The sequence below is a fragment of the Leptosomus discolor genome, chromosome Z, assembly GCF_034619465.1.
Source record: "Leptosomus discolor isolate bLepDis1 chromosome Z, bLepDis1.hap2, whole genome shotgun sequence".
NCBI classification, from domain to species: Eukaryota; Metazoa; Chordata; class Aves; order Leptosomiformes; family Leptosomidae; genus Leptosomus; species Leptosomus discolor.
In genome coordinates, this window is record NC_141419.1 from 10,198,509 (window position 1) to 10,220,529 (window position 22,021).

Here is a 22,021-nt window from a genome sequence, read left to right on the forward strand (position 1 = left end):
GTCAACTCAGAATCCAGAATATCACGCCCATGTGTTAAGATTGAATTGAATTGCTTTCAGTAGAAAATGCAAGAAATCCCTTAGCAGTAATGTCAATTCCATCTTAATGAATTGTTCTCCCACACTATAATCCAAGTGAGGTCTTTTGTGGATTTTTAAAATGCCATTGATTTTTTTTTTTTTTTTTTTTTTTTTTTTTAGCTTGCAGTGAACAGAGTCTTTATAAAGTCCGTTCAGCATTTAGAATTTTTTTGTTCTGGCATGGTGATAGTGGGGGTTTTTTGTTTGTCCCAGTTCTTGGGTAAGTCTGTGTCCAAGAGCAGTATGTCAAAAAGTTCCTTTGCATCTCTCATTGTTACTTATTGGCAGGTTTGTCACTTGAGGGTGAAAATAAAGCTCATTCAACCAAGGCTACGGCAGCCACAGTAGCAAGCCTCGGGTCAGTCCCACCACTTGAGATTTGCCGCAGGGCAGTCAGTTGGAATTCATTTTGCATTTATGTCACTGAACGTTACTGCTCTTACCCTGCAAAGAGGAAAAAAGTTGTGGGTATACGACTGTATGTTATAAGGGTTGTTTCCTTCTCATGCTCATTTTCTCTTTTTGTGCTAAAGTGCTGATTACCAAAGGAGACAAATCTTATAAAACAAAAAAATCCATTACTTGTAATGGCATTGCTTCTAGTGGTTTGTACTTGTTTATTTTTAAGATTAGTGATAAAGCCTCCAACCTATGTTTACTGCCTTGAAGTTCTTAGGAAATACTAGTAGTGCCAATGGGCCTAATCCCTTAGACTGAATTTAAATTATTTGAAAATAGTGTCCTTTCTATGCCTGTGAAAGATCATTTTTCTTGAGAAGGTTAGATTCAAGAGGTACGTCAGGTCTGAATTGGTAGTTGAAAGCGTTTTAGAGGTCTGGGGAGCTGACGGTGAATCTCTTGCTGTACTGTGTGAAGTCAAATTGAACATACTACTTTAGACAAAAAGAACACAAAGGCAAATGAGGTTGATTTTAGTCTATATGTGGATTTCTCAGGCGAACTGGTAATGTTCAACTGTTACACATTTTAAGTGCTGTTCTGTCACAGGGTGTGAATTGACAAGTGAACCTAAGGTTGAGTTGTTTCTGCATTCTCTAAAGAAAAATAAAAGAAACCTGTGCATTTTTCTTTACTTCAAGTCAAAGCATGGCAAATGATATCTGAGAGTTACTGTGGAAGGTAAGGATGGTAAGACTTCAGTGGTTTCTGAGCAAGTCTTTTTCATTAATATTTTTAATTGTAATTTGTTCCCTTTTGATCTTTTTTTCAGTAATATATGTTTATGTAGGAGATTAAACTGAGGTTGAAGTACAGTTAACTCATAAGGTTAATAGAGGATTAATAAACTACTAATGACACTAATAATGTGCTAACCCTTTTTATGGTATTACTTAGTAAAAACCAGGAAGTCAAGCCATAAGAAAGTGCCATCGTGACAGTCTCCTTAGCTTTAACTGTAGTATCTATATTATTCTAAAAGATCTGGGCACAGATAAAAACCTACAAGCAAAATTACATCCATTAGATTCTCTTACTCTCTGCACTTTCATGTACTTTGAGAACTATCTTTAGAAGTTAATGAAAACAAGTGATCTGATAAGGTGTTTAAGGAGTGTTGTTTCACAAGTTGACATCTTCAGAGGCAGAAGCCTCCTGTCCACTGAATAAGTATATCATTGCCAACACATCTCCCTCTTGATGGGAAGTAGCCTCTGTTAACTTTGAGAGGGTTGTTCTGTCTCCATTCGCATTTAGTTCTTGGAGTAAAGTGGTAACAAGAGTAGTAATGGTGGTGATGGGGTTCTGTTTGTGTTTTGAATAGCTGTGAATGAGGAACATGATCTGCTGGATCTGGTCCACCGGAAGAATGTATTTAACCTGTCATTCCTATGTTTCCTTTTTTCCCAGAAATTTGCTAGAAGTGTGTAGGAGCAGGCAATGGTGTGGACAACTTGGGTTAACAGCTTGCACTCTCTTCTCCTTTCTCTAAGGTCTTGCAATCTGGCCTCTGTCATGTGAGTGGTTGTAATGTCAGCTGCTCGCCTGTGCTTTATCCTCGATCGTGTCCCATGTGCTTTATTCTTTGTCATGTGTTAACCATACACTGCCCATTTGACAGGGTTGTTGGCGTTTTGGTCATGAGGGATGCACAGATGGGAGAAGAAGGGGATATGTGGCGTTTGATTGTCTTCAAAGAGACTGTGGTTTTTTGCGCTAGCTGAAAGGTTCCTCACATCTGTCGTGAATCCATGAACATTCGTTGTGTGGTAATGATTGCCAGTGACTACTGATAGGTGCTGGTTTAGAAACTAGAGGCCACAAATCACACAGGCCTGTGCCATTTCTTTAATATGTTTTTAGGAGAGAATACATACTTGAGAGAACATTTTGCAAGTTTGAGTAGTTTACTTTGTCTTTTTCTTTTTTTCCCCTTGCAGCAGGTTTGCTGTTCTATTCTTAGTCTGGTGGTGGGTAGAGTTACCTGTGGTTGGTTTTGAAATTGGGAGCACACTCAGGGGAAGAAAAAAAGAATTCAGAGGACTTGGTTTGTAAAGCACAGCCAGGAGGGGGGAGGCAGTGCTTGACGAGCAAGGCTCAGTGCACTTCACTGCGTCCCAGCGTGATTTCTGATGGTGGTTTCAGCGTGGTATGTGCTGAAGCAGCTCCTCTGGGTTAGGCTGTGTAGGTGTTGTGAAACAAGATGTTGAGTTGTGATCTGTTGTTGGTCTACCTGGCTTTCTCTGTTATGAGAAAGTCCATCAGCAGGTCAGCTGCAGTTCTGCTCTTCCTCATGTGTGCCAGGCTGGTTCTTGACATTTTTGATGTGTGTTACAAACGTTTCTTTCAGTTTCTTACAGACTTAAAATGGGGGTATATTATTTTACCCTGAGTTATTTTGGAATTGTCTGCTTGCTTTGTGGGCATGCTTTTGGTTGTCCTCTTTTCCAGACTTTTGCTGTTTAAAGACCTCCAATACTTAGTGCATTGAAGAGTCTTTTTGGTATTTGTCTCCACTTGTAATCACATCTATGCTTCAGTGCCTTCGGGATCTTTGTAACTTTAAATGTGTTGGTCTCAATGGCTCTTGCTTTTTAATTTCTCTTTTCATGTGGTTGTATGCAGGTATTGATCTTTTGATCATGTGGCTTCAGGATTGTGCATTGCAAAGATTTTACAAATTATGCTGCTAACAGAATATTTCGATGCTTTTTGGCAATTGAAAACAGTCCTGAGCAAAGTCCTCTATATGAACAACATTATCTTAAAAGAACACAAGTCACGTGAAGCCAGGACCTTACCAATTAATGTGTACTACAGTTATGTGTACCAGAACTGTGTTTCCACCTGCAGTTTCAGTTTTGCCCTGCAGACTGCATGCAGCATTATAGCCTTGGCCATCATGGTGCAGAATATTTAGCAATGCAAGGGTAAAATCTCAGCTCTGTTGTCAAATAATGTGTTTCTCTCTTCATCTGTGGTCTTCACTGTTTGTGTCCTTTTTGCTGACCATCCAAGTCATCAAATTTAATTCCTCCATAATTAAAATAAATTATGTTGTGGATCCATATGAAGGATTACTGTTCATGACATAAGTGTATCCTCCAATTATTCATAGGACTGTTGAATTTTGCAGATGTCGTATTTGGGGCCACTAGCACTTTGAAAAGGTACTTCTGGAGGTATTCACACTGTTATATCCAATGTAAATCAAAAGACTGACTGTTTTAAGCTCCTCAGAAGGGCACTTGTGAGCACTGAAGCTTAGTTCCTCCTGTCCTGAACCATAGGTATTACTGCTCTCAATCTCGTCCACAGTAGATGAAGGAAAACTGTAACAAAGAAATGGTAGCAGAGATTAGGTACTCGTGTTTTTAATATGCCCAGAATAATCCACTGTTTTTTCCTCCGTTCATCAGCAAATGAATTTCACACACGTTGGGCAAGCCTTACTATTGGTTCTTTCTCCTTTCCCATCTTGGCTGTGGTGCTGCCAGCTCACCAGCCACTTTATTACCTTGAATTACAATGCAGTGTACTGCTTACGGTGTTGGCATACCTTAGGAGTTGCAAGAGCCTTAGAAAAAGCATAAATATCCCAGGTTACTGCGAAGAACCTGAGCAGGGCTCTCTAGCAACTGTTGGTTTGTCTTGAGAGTGGCTTGTACTGGACAATTTGCTGCCTGATAGTTCTAGATGAGTTACTTACAGTGGACTGGATTGAACAGACTCTGTCACTAAATAGCTGCAGTCATGAGCAACAATACGACAGATGATTAGTCCAAGATGGTTCATACTCCACCTTCTCATGCAAGAAGTCACAAGACATGTTTCAAAGTCCTACAGCAGTTTTCAGGTCTGAAGAAGAAAATACCAGCATAACAAGCTAATACTACTACTCAAAGAAGTTATGGATATTTAAACTCTGTAGATTTGTAATAGTAAGCTTAACTAGTGCTACATGAATAATATATATGAGTAAAAGTGTACTTCTGCCCTGAAGACATCACAGTCTAAATAGATGAGAGAGAATTGAAGAAATAGGTACAAACACATAACTGCGAAAAAGGGTAGATTTTTGCAAGTGGTGTCTAAAATATATTTTCTTCGTAGCAGTTTTTTTCTCTTCCAAGTGTTCTTTTGGTGTTTTTGACAGTTAGTAGTTGCGTGGATTTGAAGTGAAAAATAAAATTTCTGTGTTTGAGGCCATATTATCATTATACTCATTTTAATGTCTGTACAGCATCAGCATCTGAGACTGCAGGAACTTAACTGCTTTACTTGTTGGCATTACACTGAAGTTGATTTCGGTGAACCATAAAAAGTTTGGCCCTGAAGGTAAAATTACACTGTATGCATGTTCCTAACATACTGCTTTGGGGATAAACATGTCTTAAATCAACTCATCGCTCACAGCTAAATTCCTTCTGCAAATGCAGTTTCCCTGTACATAGTAATGTTCAGTAAGACTGATTTTCTTTAAAACGGTATCATTTTTTTGAACATAATTCTATCAATAAACATATTTGAGCAGGGTAGCAAACAATTCACGTAATCCTAATGAAGGTTTGGGTTTTTGTGAAAGGAAGGGAGAGGCACACACCAACATATTTAATTGACTTTCATCAGTACCTCTAATTTGTTCAAATGTATTCCAAACGTTTGCATATTGTGTTTGCTCACATGTACATAATGAAAACTTTTGGACTTCATTGAAACTTTATTTGGTAATTGTGCATTTGGAAAATTAAAATTGAAGTTTATGATACCCTGGCTCCTACTTGCACGGTTCATAGTGTGTTGTTAAGATGGCATCACTTGAGAGCTTTGTTACAGCGATGTTTCTGTTGTGGCTTAATATGCTGTGTGTTCACATGGGTGTAATTGTGGCCGTGAGGCGTTGGACTAAAGAATACCAGCTGGGTTTGTACCCAGATATTCTTGGATTAATATTTTGGGACTTAGATCTTGTCCTGTCTGGAATTTAAACATAGTTCTCCAAGCTTTAAAGGGAAGGCAAGCACCATTTGAGGTTCCTAATGAGCACTTTTTTTCCCTCTTTAATTTTTCTTTTTTTTTTTTTTTAACTCCTGTAGCCAGTGAAATCCAGGCAGTTACTTCCAAACCATTTTTACAGCCCCATATAGACAAAGTGCTTTAGTTTGTGCCTTGGCTTAATTCCCAAATTAATAATAGTTTGAAAGTTCTTACCTATGCATCTCCATTTTCCTTAGAATATATGAGGGTGAAAAAAAATTTCCCGAGATATTAGGCAAGCGTTTGATGTGTGAACAACTTTGTTACATTTGAGATGGCAAGTCTTTCGTTCAGACTAGGTTGATTTTTTTTTTTTTTTTTTTTTTTTTTTTTTTGGTTGCTCTTTGAAATAATTCCTTTTGTTTCAGGTCTAAAATTTCAATTTTATTTCTACGTGGAGACAAGAGACTTAAACTCCCCCATAGTGGGGAATCAGTCAGGGTTTTTCTTGTATTTAGAAACCTTTGACCCATCCCTCCCCTGTTCAGTGAATAGAAATGGCAAGGCAACTTGTGCTGAGGGTTACTAAAGATCTGCTCTCCTTGTAGCTCATGAAGTGAACCTGCAGGGGAGAGGCTTTCAGGAGTCCTGCTTATGGAAAAAAATGCTTTTAAAGTGTTTCTTTGCAAAAGAGAGCCTTTCTTGTACCCCTGAGTATATATTAATTGGTTATAATCCTTTAGTTTTGAGGCACATAATTATTCACACAGCAGCGCGTGATGGATTCACAGGTACAGTTACAGTTTCTTTGTACTGCCAAGCAGCCTTTTCTGAGGGACAGAGAGGACCTTTTTTTGTAATGCTCCAAGCTCTGTAATTAGTTGTATAGTGAATGATTCAAATCAGTGGCAAAACATACACAAGTGCTTAGAAGTTTAACCAACTAGCCTTTAAGTTGTCTGCCTGGATATGTCATTACTGTAAGCTGTTTAATGTGTGTTTGCATGTCTTTTTTTTTTTTTTTTTTTCTTCCAGATCATTACTAAATATGTTTATGAACTACTGCAAAAGGAATGCCACTTGAAGAAAGTAACTCTCCCAGTAAGTATATATTTTAATTTTTTTTTCCAAAGCCATTGTTTGTTTGGATCTGTAAAAAAACATAGCCTACAATCCAGTGTTTGGATAAAGACAAGGTGTGCCAAGGCTCAGTGCAGGACATTGTCTCAGAACAGTGCCTTTGCATGCAGCATGTGCATGCATCTGGAGACATGGTTCCACCTCAGTTCTCAGCTGAGCCTTCCTTGCCTTACCAGTTTCCAGAATTTTCAAAATGTAGTAGTTTTGATAGAGGAACCATAAGCTTTTTGAAGAGTATTTGTGAATGTTTCAAGACCTCTACAGCTGGATGTAGAGAACAAATGTGCCTTTACAGGCAGAGAAATAAACTTGAATTGAGTTTCAGTAAACTAGTCTAACTCTTTTTTTGAAACACACTTTTTCAGTAACTTGTAACATCTATGTAACATAAGGTGCTGCTATTGTTCAGTGAAAGTATTTGATCAACCGTTCGAAGTGATGAAACGTTCCCCAAAGAACGCGTATGAGAGTGTTGGTAAATACGCGCAATACGATGATGATGTTCAGGTATTTTTGTAGTCTATACTGGAGAGCGTAGGGGAGACTATAGTGTGGCAGCACTCTATAGGTTTTCCATCACTATCATAAAGGATTCTTATGGTCTTTGAGAAGCTTTTGCATTACCATTGTTCTCAGCCAGTCCTTCATATTCAGTTGAGGAAGACCCATTTGGGCTAAGGAAGGAAAAGGTCCTTTGCTTTAGCAGTTCTGTAACGTTTCACAGTTCCTATTTCCATTTCCTAAGTGTTGTTCAGTGAATGTTTTAATAACCTGCCCAAACTACTCAAGGTTTCTCAGCTAGGCTTTGCCAGTGTCTCCTGGTCAGGGCAGAAGGAGATGTGCTGAGAGCTCCACAGAGCGGTTGGAGGGCAAGGAGCAGCTTTCCTCCGCACTCCCAGCCTTCTGGTACCATGTAGGCTGTGCTGATGCCCCAACACCCCAGACAGCTTGAGAAAGCATTTCCCCACTTCAGATTTACCTGTGTAGACAGAGAAGAGGGTTGGGTTCTTTGTGACAGTCTGCCTGGTGCGCTGCCGGTCTCAATCTCTAACTTCTTTGCACAACTAGTTTTCCTTATTGGGGAAGTTTTGCTAAGGAGTTCTTCCATGTACCAGATGGGTCATGTGGCAAAAGGCTTTCTCCAGCCATGTCACTCTCTGTGAAACCAGGAAGCTGTCTTTTATAACCTTTCAAGTGCCTGAATTTTGAGGCTATAAAGGAATATGCGTGTAGGTAATGCAATGCTAAGTCTGATCTATTAGCCTCAAAAAATGAGCAAACTTGGAAGAAGTATTACAACACCTCCATGGCCTCTGTCACACACGTGGGGACTCGTCTGCACGGCTGAGATTTGGGTGTCTGGCTTGAGAGAAGAATGGCCCTGTCTAGCTCTCACTGTTGAATTAATCTGTGTTTACTCTTATGTATAAATTATGTAGTAAGCACTGATGTACTGATGCAGTTTGTCAGTAGTACATTTAAGCTACTCTCAAATATATTACTTCCAGCTACTGCAAAGTGTCATAATTTAATTGCATTTCAGAGCAAAGTAAGAACTCACAAAATATATGCAGCTGTTTAATTGTGAGCAGTGTGGAAAATTTGGCACAAGGTATGAGCATTATTCTTCAGTGGTGACTATTATGCATAGAAAGCCCTCACCACAGTCGAAAACAGTTTATAAAGAGGCACACAAAAATGAGAAAAATGAAACACTGTACATAGAAGCTGAAAAATTAAAGCCATGTAAAGGCTATGTTTAGATAACCATGGACAGACTCCCAAGTAACAACACAAAAAACCCCTTAGTTTAAACTAGTGAAGGAGACTAACAGAAGTAATAAGGCAGCTTGTAGCAAGGGTACGTCCTGCACAAGTGAGGAAAACAGAAGAGAGCATAAATGCTGGCAAGTTACTTATAAATTCACAGTAAGATCACCCAAAACTGAATTTGAGGAGTGTGTTACACTTGTAAAGGCTAATAATAAAACAGAGCTGATGAGGCTGATAGATGAGCTGCATGCAAAAAGAATGCTCAGCTCAAATAAGAAAAGCTGACATCATTATTTCCAATATTTGTCAAATTTTCGTGCTTGATTATTAGTAATTTTTTTTTAAACAGGAGATAACTCTGAGAAACTGTTTGAAATTTGGCATATCAGTAGAGGAGATCTTAGGACAAATTGATATATCGTACAATAATCAAAGTCCAGGATGAGATGGTTTTTAAGCCCAGGGTTCTATAAGTCAAATATGAAGCTGTAGAACAACTGACTATTGCTGAAATCGGCTGTTTTCATCAGAGACATGGAAAAAGAGTAAATGCGACAGTCTTTGCAAGGCCTCCAGGAGTGATTCATAGTGATTCCTGTGTATCAGGAGCAAATAATATGTTGGGGGAAAAGTCAGTACAGGTTTCTCTTTAAAAAAAAACAAACTACTAGAATTCATTGAAGGAGTCAGAGATCACATGAAAAAGAAATATCTTGTCAGTAAAAAAGTATGTGGATTTCCAACAAGCTGTCAACAAGCTTACTAAATGCTTTTAAAAAGCATAGGAGGAGGGAGGCCCCTTGTAAGTTAATAATTGATTAAAAGGGAAAAAAAGGGCTTCATATTTAACTGATTAAATAATTTGTAACTCGTGCGGTGTTATTAAGGCTTGCACTGACATAGTTTTAAATAAGAGGAAAAAGGAATTAGTAGAAGCTAACAAACTTTGCTGTTTATTCTAAAATTACTTAGAATACTTAAATCTAAAGCTGATTGTGACGAGTGGGGGAATTATTTCATGATGCTGAATGATTGGATGACAAAATGACATCAGATTCAATTCTGGTAAATGTGAAATTATGGGGAAAATAACTCACTCTGTAAACACAATGGTGGCCTCTAAATGAGCTATTACCACTCAGGAAAGAGCTTGGAGTGATTGTGAATAGTTCTCTGAGAACATCAGTTAGTGCTGAATGGCAGTCAAAAACCCTCAAAGCAAATAGGATGTTAGGAATTATGAGGTGTTGAGAACGAAACAGAAAAACATCGTCATTCCACTCATTGTGTGGGCCCTCATCTTGAACACTGCATGGAGTCTGGACACCATATCAAAAAGGATATGAAGAATTTAAAAAAAAAAATACAGAGGAGGGTTACAAGGATGATCACAGGCATGAAATGCTTTTCAGACAAAGAAAGATTAGACAAAGATTCTTCTGCTTGGAAAATAGATGACTGAGGAAGGAATATGACAAATCTATAAAATCATGAAAGGTGTAGAGAAGATGAATAGGGAATGGTTTTTTGCTTTTTTCATAATAGAGAAGCTAAGGGGCATCAAGTTTAAATTATCAGGCAGGAGATCTCTACTGAAAGAGAGGCAGTACTGTTTCATATATGTCCCAATTATATTGTGGAACTCATTGCCACAGAATACTCTCAAGGAGAACGATATAAATGCATTCAAAAAACCCATTTGACAATACCAAGGTGGGATAGGTGCATTGAACTACTGTACATGCTGGTCCAGTTATGAACTCTGGCTCAGGAGGCTCCGGAGCTACTGGTTGCCAAAACCAGGGAAGAATCGCTATGTAACCACTCTGCTCTTGTACCATTTCCCTAAGCAATCTGCCAGGTGTCAGAAACAGGACCAGGGGACCACGATGGCTCTTCTTATGAAGATGACCTTATTATACAAACATTTTAGAGGCGAATACGAAAACATGTTTTTTCTGAACTTTGTCACAGATGATCACAAAGTTGGTGTATTGGCCTTGCTTCTTCTGTCAGCTGATAACAAAGTAGACAATGTAATGATGTTTAAATATGTGAAATACGTTTCAGGACTGTGTTAAGCATGGCAATGGTTTTTTTTAGCATGATTTTAGTAGTAAGTGAAAATTCTATGTTTCAAAGGTTTAGGATGACAGCATTGCATGTTCTCTTGTCTTTCTTCGTTTCAACCTCATGTGCAAAGTCACGACTTTCTGTCTTTATTTCACTTTCTCAGGTGACAGCTTCAGGTTTGGACACAATTGTTTGTAAATTTCTTTCCATATGTGAAAATAAGAGCAGTTTGGAAATCAGGAAAGTTTGCCCATCATTTTGTTATGTCAACATCTCTGACAAAGCATAAATCTGAACGTTTTTTTCCTACACAGGGAGGCTGAGATGCATATTGCATTATTATTACTGCAAAGTATTGTAGTTCCCTCAGTGTTCAACATACACTACTGGACTTGAAAATTTAAATGAAGAGACTCATATTCAGGGAGAAGCCGTTCAATTATTTCTTTTAAATTTCTCATTTTGTGCTCCATTGAAGGTTATATTATGAATATAAAGAAGACTGCAATTGCCTGCAATCTTTTTATCCAGATGAAGTCTTTGTATTTCTGTAGTTTTAATGGCATAATCAGCGATTGATCTTTGCTGTTCTTTAGCTGTTGAGGACAAATAGAGGGTGCTTCTAAATTAAATGCATCTTTAACAGCTTCTGGGAGGGCTTGAGATGGAAGTTTAAATAATTACTAACATGTTTTGTTGACAATGGCTCTGAAATGTCTCACTTTGCAGAATCTTCTAACTTGTCAATGCTTTCCTCTTTTACTTGGTAGGTGTAACTTCATTCAGTAGTTCTCTTGAGCTACTAGAGAGCCGAGAACTGTTTTTCTTTGAGAAACAATGGTGTCTTATATCCACTGCTTGTTCCTTTTTGGTCTTTTGTTACCTAAGTCCAGTCAATACTTGTTTTGTAAAAAAAAATCCACCGATTTTTAGCTTTAAGTTAGTTGTGGTAGTGACCAAATGCTAAGTAGCTGTTTGTAATATGGATCAGCAGTTTTCATTTTTTTACAATTTTAAGTGAAAAATTATAGATCAGGATATTCAATATTGTGAAGACTGTAACACAAGTGTGTTAGCAAGCTTTATGCAGAACCACAGAAGACTTTCTTATCTTGTGAAACAAATGAGCAGTTTTCTTTCTCCACCAGCTGCTCACAATTCTTGCAATGTCTTTGAATCTTTACAGTTTCAATTCCATGTTTTTGCCATGTCCTTTCCTCCAGTCACACATTACAACTGTTTCACATGTTTGTAGGCTCTAGGCTCATCATTTTTCTTGTGTTTCTTAGCTGGAACAAGAAAAATAGTGGATTTTTTTCCCTCTAAAAATTTAATGTTCATTCTTAAACTTAAAAACTTCCAACAGCCAAAATAAAACCCCTAAGAGCCTACTCATTTCATCTTGAGTTGGTAATGGCTAAGAACTGAAAATTAAGTCCGTGGTGATGTGGCAGCGTGAATGTCAGTAAGATTAGATTTCAAGTATAGTTTGATCTTGCCCTATATATTGGTAGCAGCTGTGCAAAATACTAACTAGTACGCTGCTGAAATACCCTATAGACTGAGAGTACTGTATTAGGTGATAGCTCATTTGAGACAGAACTCATATGGAAAATGTAATTCACTGTTTGAAAACCTTAAGAACGTCGTAATATATGTAGAGTGTGTAAGTCAGACAATTCGCCATAACTGCATATATTCATAAACCTTAATTGCGCATTGGAAAAATAAATCTGAGAAAAGGAAAATTAAAATTTAAGCAGTACTTTTAAACAGTAAATTATCAGCAGAATTTAGATTGAGTTGACATTCCTACCTACAGATTATTGGAAGATGGTTGTTGCATGTGAATATCAATGTTGGATCAAATTGTTAAATTAAAATAGCTGAAGTTCAGCATTTTACTGAATTTATTTGATTTGTGTTTAAATAAAGGATCAGAAATATATGTTCATGAGTAGGTCCAGAGGAGACAGTGGCTAATAAATATAAATTATTTTATGTGGACTCAGTGTGTCCAGCACTAAATGGTATTCTACATTGATTTGTCAGTAAAGTAAGGTTGTGCACAGGAGTGACCTTTATGTGCATTCTTTAGTGAAAGCTTTATCTAATGAATTACTACTGTTTGAAGATAAATTAGCTTGAAGAAAAGTTCCCAGATGTGATTAATTTCAGGAAGAGAATGAGGAGTTACTTTTTATGATCTTGATAGATATTTTTAACTTTTTTAATTTGACGTATGTGCAGAAATGTGGACTATTTGTATCTTCTAGTACATATGATTACTAAGTGCTAGTATTTCCTAAGTACTAAACAAATATTTAGTTTATAAATACTGAAACATACAACTAAGTTATATGTTTGCCTGAAATACAAATTCATGATGGTTTTTTTCTTAAACTGAATACTTATGATGCTGTAACTATGTGCAAAAAATTCTATCTTGCCAAGTACTATCTGAGTTTTAGTGTTGTCTGACTTTTTTTACCTAAGCTCTGTTAAATCTTAAGGTTGATACCTGCTATTTCAGAAGCGGGAGCTTGATCTGACTGTAGCCCCAGTATGGTATCTGTTGTACTTAAATATTCTAAACTCTTTCCAATAGAACGCGTTCTTTGGTTTCTATTTTCGCACAAGGTGTGAAGTAGGTGAGTGTGTTTCCTGGTGTAGAAAGTGCAAGCTGAGGCATGTGAGATGTTAGATCATTTTTGGAGCAAGGAATCAGATCTTCAATGCTACAGCAGATGCTGAAGAGATCATGACCACTCTTCCAGTTAGGAATTTCTTATGTTCAGGTAGCGTCATTGACTTCATTAAAAAAAATATTGCATTAAAAAAAGTCTGGAGATTCATGCAGAATTAATTTTTCCTAACGCAAGGATAATTGAAGAGAGAAATGTGTATGAGAGAAAAACCAACATAATCCAAATAGCTGTTCCTCCTGTCTCAACGTAAGGCTCATACCGTGACCTGCCTTTCATCGCTGTTGCAGAGCGTAAGGCAATGCAGGATTGTTCTAGCAGCTGTACACTTAGTCTGCATGGCTCGTGGGGTGTGGAGTCCAGGAGGACGGGAAGATTTGCCTGTTCTTTTCTTCCTTTTCTATATATGCATATGGGAGAAAGGGAAGAATGAGTAGATGGGGCGGTTTTTTCTGCCCCCATGGTGTATACACCAGCACAGTTCTGCATTGGGCCAGGCTTACTAAACCAAGTCTAGACCTGTTACATAGAACTTCAGTTCTTCCTGAACAAAAAGTGCTGGTTTACTCTCTAGAGTAAGGATGAAACTGGGAATTAGATTATGGTTTACTTGTTGTTGGTCTATTCCTACAGCAAAGTGGCTAAGCATTGACCCAGATGCAGGACTCTCAGTGAAGCCAGTACTTACACATAAATTGAGTTTCTACATTTTATTAGGTCTATCCTATTAAATTTGTAATAGACAAATTTGCAATGCTGGTTCCTATGTGGCTTATTGATGTTGAGGTGGCTGAGATGGAACTCTCCAGGACTTTTTTTTATATTATGTAAGAATTTTATTGTTGCTTCAGGCATATCAGAAGTGACAAATTAGTTGATCCCCCACCCCAAGTTTTCTTTTATGGACTTTCTTTTTTGCCAGTAAATTTCTGTAAACAACTGATGTTTCAAAGCTTTAGCATACCTTTTACCCCTTTTTTTTAATTTAAATCTGCCCTGGATTACTGTTCTGAGCTGTGGTATATTTGTATGTTTTGAAGTTACATTGTGAAGATATGAGCTTTTGCTTTATTTTTATTTAGTACTGGGCACACAGTAGTCCTTGTAATATGCACACAAATAGTTGTTAAATGGTGAAAGTTTTTCTATCAATTTGGTGGCTAACTTTATGACTATGGATGTTCTTTTAAAAAATTTTATTGATGCAGAAAAGTACATGTTGTCTGTAATTGCAGGTTGATGCAACTGAGAGTGAACCAAAGAGCTTTATCTTTATGAGTGAAGATGCATTAACAAATCCTGACAAGCTCTTGGTCCTAATTCATGGTAATGGTGTTGTCAGAGCAGGTCAGTGGGCTAGGAGACTTATAATTAATGAAGACCTGGACAGTGGCACGCAGATACCGTATATAAAGAGAGCTATTGAGGTAAGTGAAAGTGCACGTATGTATGGTTGTGTGTGCATGTGTGTGTATGTACCCGTGTATGATAAGCTCTAAATCTGTGATGTTTTAATTTGTTAATCAGTGTTCAATATTTCCCTATATGATCATGGTATTTATGATGGGAATATTTGCTTGGTTCCTTTGGAACTTTCTTCTAATGGAACTAAGTTTCTCTCTTAGAGTAAAAAAAATTTTAGTTGTATGTCATGTTGTTGTGGCGAAACTGCCATGTAATTTAATATTGCAGCTAATGTGACAAGAGCCCTTAGCAGGTGATGAGATGCAATAGAAGGCACTACAGGAATTTGTTATGATTTGAAGTGTTTTCTTTTACATTTCATTAAATTTGTACGTATTCTCACTCAACGTCTGTTGTAATCTCATGATAACATGAGCTTTCATGATAACAGCAGGCTTTTTTTGCTAGGCTTGTGCTGAATTTATTAGAGGCACAGTCTTTTTCAGATTTACACTGAATACTGATTCATTCTGATTCACCTATCAATACTTGACAGTAAAAAACATTTACATTTTATGGACACTATTTTGTTACATTTACATCTATGTGAGAGACAGTGCATAATTTGTGTAATGTTTTTAACATGGGAACTTTGTAGATGTAATTCGTCTCTTGCATCCTGGTACCTAAACAAAACTTCCTGTAGCAAACATTAGAAAAGCCTGTTTAAAATTCACTATGTCTATTGCATTTACAAGTTAAGCTAATGTTTGCTCTGAGTATCGGTGTTATCACTGTGATATACATGTTTTGGTAAATGAAGTTTAATTTTTTGCATTTGCCTTTTAAGTATTCAGTATAGAAAATGGTTCTTTTCAAACATGGTGGGTTTTTAGGTTTTTTTTTAGTAAAGCAGAGAAAGAAAACCATTTAAAACATGAGGCCATTAAGTTATTTTTGTTTTGTATAATCCACTAACAAGCACCAGACTACACTTTGTGTGAAAAAGAAACCTAGTCTTGTGAAAGTGAGGTCTGCCGCCTTCTAACATAAAGTTTTTGTTAATTTTAAATCAAGACTCAAGAGACAGAACACAATCTACTTTAGGATTATTGAGTGTAATATGGGTGCATGGTAGGCCCATGTAGGGAGGTTAGATTCTAGAGTTTAAGTTCCAAAACCTTTCCTGAGAAACCCAAAGAGCTGTAGCTACTTAAATTTTAGTAGCAATGCTTACATGCCTGCATTTTTGTGCATTCCTAGAGATGCTGCTGCCTTAGCTAACATGAGAGGCTGAGCATTTAAAACTGGGATACTATCCCTCAATTGACAGAAAATGTTTAAGAGAGTATTTCTAGTAGAGGAGTTATATAGTAGTTCTTTTTCCTGTTCCGTTATTTTCATTTGTTTTATGCAGTGATTGTGCCAGTGTGACAGAGATCGGACCTCTGTTCCCTCAAATGGTTATTATCCTTAAAAACAGATTATGTATTTCTACATTTTGAATACTTCTTTAAAAACACACGGGGGAAAAACCCAAAGAGTTTGGTGAGAAAATACCTTTAAAAGAATGTAATCATTCAATCACATTGGGACATCAGACTTCGTGCTCTTATCTTTTGGCTTCCTTCTTTCTTAGCACTGTTTTAAATTCATAGTTCTCTTTAGTTGAATAATTCCAGCTACTGTAAAACCCAGTCTCCCTTTTTGTCCATCTTAAATTCTGGTAAATGTACTACATGTTTAGAACACATACTATTTGCAACGATTTTTTTCATACAAAATGAAGATTAGATCATACTGAATTGTATTATATTAAATGTGTTGCTATTTTTTGTGTCTTGTAATCACTGTAGTGGGAAGCGGATGTATATAAGGTTAGATAAGGCAGTGTTTTATGGAAGTCAAACGCCACTGAAGGTATTTGGAATCATTATGACTAAAAAGAGAATACAGATGGCTACGTGCTGATACCATGTCTGCTTCATGTACAGATCATATAAATTACTCTTCCAAATGCAGGAAATTATGGTAGAGTGAGTATAAGGACTCTGGTTTGAGTTAATAATAATAAAAATTGCATCCTTTTCTGGGTTTTCTGGTGTTCAGTCCTTTAGTTGATTTAGGCACTTCTGTCTCTTATGAAATGAGAGTAACTAACCTAGGTGATAAATGACCTGAATGAAAATTGTGATAACTCCTCCTGCAATGTTGCCCGTTAGAAGTAAGGAATTACTGTCCTTGATCTTCCCTTGTTTCTTCCAAGAAAAGATCTTGTCCTTGAATGAAACCAGCAGACCTTATCAAAGCATAAGATTGCAGTGCTGATGACAAGAGAACATGGATACTTTTTCCTGATAAACTATGTGAATTTGAAATGGATAGTAGTGTCTAAGATTTGAATATTCCACTGATCTGTTGCAAATGTGAAACAGAAGCAGGTAGCTTAAAACATTTGCTGGAGACTAGGTTTTAATTTAAAAAAAATATTAAAAATTGCAACAGTAGTTCTTAAATGTCTTTTGTGCAGAAACTACATTAGAATTACCAGTTCTGCTCTCCTTAAAATTAAACCAAACAGACAAACAAACAAACAAAAAAAATCCTTCTAGGAGGTCAAAATCATATCTTTTTCTCTGCTGCTTTTCTCTGTGGAGAGTGATAAGACTACCACAAGCAAATTTTGGTTCATTTCTTAGAGAAACTAAAAACAGGGGTGCAAAAGCTGGAGTTGCCAGTGGACAGTGGAATGAGCAGTATGAACTGATACTGCTCTCCTAACAAGTAAGTTAAGGGAAGAAAATAAACTATTTGTCTGTGGTACAACACTTTTGAGGAAAAAAAAAAAAAAGAACCAAACCTTTCTGTTAAAATAAGGGAGTCTGGAATAAGGGAGCAATGTAAAGGCTTAAAACTTATCGTGCTTCTAGTGGCTTGGGCCTGATACACATTGGAAAGAAAAGATGCAAGGAGAAATATCCTGGTGGGAATTAGAATAGCTAGAAATGTGTTTTTTCTTTTCATCTGTGGTGGTTCCTGTAGGTAATGCTTCTCCTTCTGTCTTTTATATCAAAGTCTGTTTTGTAGATTCAGTCTTTTGTGTAATAGGTGCTGGGAGTAGTTTACAGGATTTTATGTGAAGAGGTAAGATTAGTGTGTTAATTCAGAAATTTGAACTTGATAGCGTAAAAGAGATTTTGAAACCTGAAAGAAGAAGAGAACAAACAAGCGTCTAGAAAACAGATCGTAGAAGAAAGGGGGAGGGAGGAAAGTGCATGCGATGTGAGAGACAGGTATGTGTAGATACGTTAAGACACAGTAGGAAAAGAACTACTTCAGGAAAGTATGAAAAAAGCAAATGTGATAATATAAAGCGGTAAGACTGTAACAAAAGCTTAATTAAAATAAAATAAATACATGTTACAAAGATATTTAAAACAAAAAAGGTGGCCATTTCCTATAAATACCATACCAAATAAATATTGCATAGGTTTGTTGTTTTGTTAAAATAGAACTGAAGCTTTCTGCAGTGGGAAATACTGATTTTTGACAGAAGCAGTCATCTGACATGGGAGAGACTGAAGTTCAAGTCCCTCCTCTGAGAATGAAGGACTATTCCACTTACAATAATACCGCACTGAAGCTATTCCACTTTTTATAATTAGATAAATGTAACTTATAGAAATAAATGTAAATTAGAAGAGGCATTTTAAACTGTCTCTTCTGCATTTTGTATAAATGTCCGTAGAGTCAGGCTGTTCTCATAGCTGTTATTATTTAGTCATATATACAATGACTGAAGCAGCACCAGCAGGAGATGATGAGAGACAGAGGTAAAATCTTTAGTTCAGTGATGAGGGCATGTACTTGGGGTGTCAGGAATTAAGGATTTATGTTCCCGGTTTCATTTAGGTAGTTCAGGGGCTCCCGTGTTTCCCTATGAGGACCTCGTTCACCAGGCTTCTTAGGAGGAGGAGGTTAGGAGGAGGTCTACTTCTCTGCCAGTTGTTGATTAGTAGCAACAGGGATGGTAATCTAAAGATTCGACTGGGAGATGTACTAGTGGTGTCAGTGGTACAGGGGGAACAAGCAAGAAAGGGTGCGAAAGTTGACCACTGCTCCATGCAGTAGTGTTCCCTCCGTAGAGGTTGGAGAAGGAGGTTCTGTTGTTTAAAATCTGCTGAGCATCAGACCAGGAGAAGCCGCAGTTGATCTGCTTGTGGAAGAAATTTGTTCCTTTGGGAAATGGGAGCTCAGCTACCTAAGTTTGGACATTGAGAAGAATTTTAGAGTACTCTTATCTTTGATGCCTTTCCTCTAAGGAATAAAGAGAACATCTGCTTACTGCATGAGTACAAGGAAACTGTTGGATGTTTTCTGTGTCTTTGAAAATTCAGTATGTTCATTACTGAAGATAGCTGTGGTCCCAAGCATGCTAATAAAATTCAACCACAGCAACTGTTGGTTATTTGATTTTATTTTAAAAAAAAAAAAAAAAAAAAAAAAAAAAAAAATCGAAGAACTGTTGCCTGGTTTCAAATTCAGCATGCTTTAAAATAACTTGGATATTTTTATTATTATTTAAAGGAGAATTAGTACTTGACATAGGGTTAATAGTACCAGAAAAATAGCTTCTTCAAAGAACCTGGATGAGTTTTTTCAGAAGAAATGCAGCAGCACCCAAAAATCTGACTTTCCGTGAACAAACGAAAAAAAAAAAATTGCATGAGATGGGCATTAGCTGCAGAAATCTTTCTTCATTGGCTGATAAAGCATGATTTTCAGCTTCAGTTTTCCCTTGTGCTTATCCTACTCTTCTTACTACATTTTCTTAACAATTTCTATGCTTAAGAATATTTTTGACCAGAATATTGGATTTACTCGCTCATATGAATATCATTCGTTTGTATGATACTGTCAGGATAGTAATATTTACTGAGAATTGGTGAGGGTGGTTACTTTCTTCAGTGTACAATTAAGGTGTCAATAGTTTTGTAACTCAGTTGAATGGAGCAACAAAATCGTTCAGTGTAACAGTAGTAAATTTAGTTGCTGTAACTTTTACATGATTTAATAACCTTACTGGTTAGTAACTGCTATGGTAACAATGTTTTGTAAAAATCAGACGGTTCCAAAAGTGGATGTTTACACATTGTGGTTAAGAAATCATGGTTTGTCTAAATGACACTTAACAAGAATTCATGCTGTGAAAAACTTATATCTCACTTTTAAGCATAGAATATCTTGTTAGACAACATCCTCTTCATTCTAGTGGTCATATTTTAGGAACCTAAGATTTTAAATTTTGTCTTGCAGTTTATTCATGCTTAGCATAATTTCAATAAGATGGGCAAGTGACACTTTCTGGAAAAAAAACCACAGAGCTGGCATTTCAATGCAATTACTGTTCTTCCACAGAATACTAATATTTATGTACCTTTTATGTCTTCTATGTATATTGTTGCAGAAAGATGTTAAAATACTTTGTTTATTAATAGTCAGTTACAGTGCCGAATAATCATAATCATAATCATATTTGGGCATTCTAATATATTACTGAAAGTAGAATTTCACTAAAATAGACAATAATGTGCTGTATTGTTTTCCTTCAAATATTAATTTTCTGACTCTGGTAGACATATTTTCTTTTATTCATTCCCTTAGACCATAGAACTAGCATTGCTTGTGAAGTACTACTTAGTAGAGAAAAACTGTATTTGGAACTCCTACTTTTGGGGGGGTAATACAAAGAAAACTTAAGTTATGTAGCTGGTTGGATCTTTTGAGATCTTTCTAAAAACATAAACACAAATTACAATGTATTACTAAATAATTTGTCACGTATAATTGACATAAAATACACCATACTCTGGAAAGAAAATTTAAAAAGCTGTATTTCATTCCTTCTAAAACATTTTATGTTGAATAGATAATGTCTCAAATACTGATTGGAAATGCTGATGACCAGGCAGACAGAAAGAGAAGTTGCGTAGTTAATTGAAAGCAATATTAATTGATTACAAAATATGTAATAATACATAGTAAGCTGTATAAGAGTTGATAATTATTGAGTCAGAAATTCAAGAAAAGGTTAAAAGCTTAGACTAATATTGAAGTGACAGGGTTTATAAGCCCACACCAGCCCCCATACCAGCAAAGGAAAACAATGAGATGACAGCTCTACTGTTTGGAGAGAGGTTGCTAACGACAGCTTATTCCTTTATGATTTCAACTCTTGACAGAAGACAGGTCTGCTTGTTGCATCATGGCAGATGTATCATTACCTTCTGGCCCTGTCATGACTGAACTGGAAAAACACCCACTTGCAGTTCTGAAAGTCCAATTACCCTTTGGAATTTAGTGCATCCTTTCCAAGATACATGTTACCATTATTGTTTTAATTGTGTATATTACATTCTTAAGAGTTTTCTGTGCTACATTAATTTGATAATTTAGAGATGCTTACAGATTGCTTTGTCTTCCTTTGTTCTGCAGGCTGTCGTGTTTTAGAACCCTGTAGCACCTTGTGTTGGTTTACTCTTACTTTGTCACTGACTTAAGAAAATCACCGTTCAAGATACTTGGATTAATGTGGCTTGAAAATTTTTTTTTTTTCCCCAAAAAGCCATTTGAACATTCTTTTCACTGGCTAAGTATGGGGTCAAGAACACACACTGAATATTTAAAATAATCACGATCAATTTAGAAAGTTTAATGTGAGAATAAATGGCCTTTTTATCATACGCGTACTAGGATTCTTCCTTTTTTTTTTTTTTTTTTTTTTTTTTACCCCCTCCATTCAACTTGTTGGATACCTAACAGTGACTCTGGAGACTTAGAAAAGAGTAAGAGGGGGTGTGGATTTTTGAAAGTATGTCAAAAGCCTTGGGGTTTGGGTATGATCGGAATTTCAATAGAGGTTGAGATGAGTTTAAATGCATAGAAGACGAACATAAAAATCTTGTTTAATTTCTGTCATGTTGTTCTTTTTTTAGTCACTCTGATGTCTTTTTCAAATCTGCTTTTCTCTCAAGCTTTGTGGTACTATATCCAAGATCTGTTTTTTTCCCTCTTTGTATTTCGTTTTAACTGCTGATCCCTTTTCTGTGGTGCTTCTGCCTTTAATATCAGCTGAAGCGGTCTGAATTGCTGAATCAAAGCCGTTTTGGGAGAGAGACAGTGTTTAAGATTGTGCAGGGTGAGATTCTCTGGGTAGAAGGTAACACTTCCTGCAGTTATAATCAATGCACTTGACACTTTCAAAGGCAGGAGAAGCCATGACTTGCTCAGGGGTTAAACTTTTTAAATAACTTCCCTTGGGAAAAATGCCATCAATAAAATGGAATAATTAGTTGAAGATTCTTGAGTAGCCTAGGTTTGAAAAGAAAAGATTAGAGATAGGTCAGGTT

At 36.7% G+C, this 22,021-nt stretch overlaps 1 protein-coding gene across 3 annotated transcripts in view; it reads left to right on the plus strand.

Moving 5' to 3' along the window:
* ARB2A (ARB2 cotranscriptional regulator A) overlaps positions 1 to 22,021 on the plus strand; it is a 243,903-nt gene that overhangs the window by 24,215 nt on the left and 197,667 nt on the right. For 2 of the 3 annotated variants that reach the window (XM_086479798.1, XM_086479799.1), the window contains 2 exons: positions 6,553 to 6,618; positions 14,444 to 14,635. In XM_086479798.1, coding sequence (XP_086335924.1) covers positions 6,553 to 6,618; positions 14,444 to 14,635 — 258 coding nt within the window. The remainder of the gene's footprint in view (positions 1 to 6,552; positions 6,619 to 14,443; positions 14,636 to 22,021) is intronic. The other variant, XM_086479801.1, reaches the window with a different exon arrangement.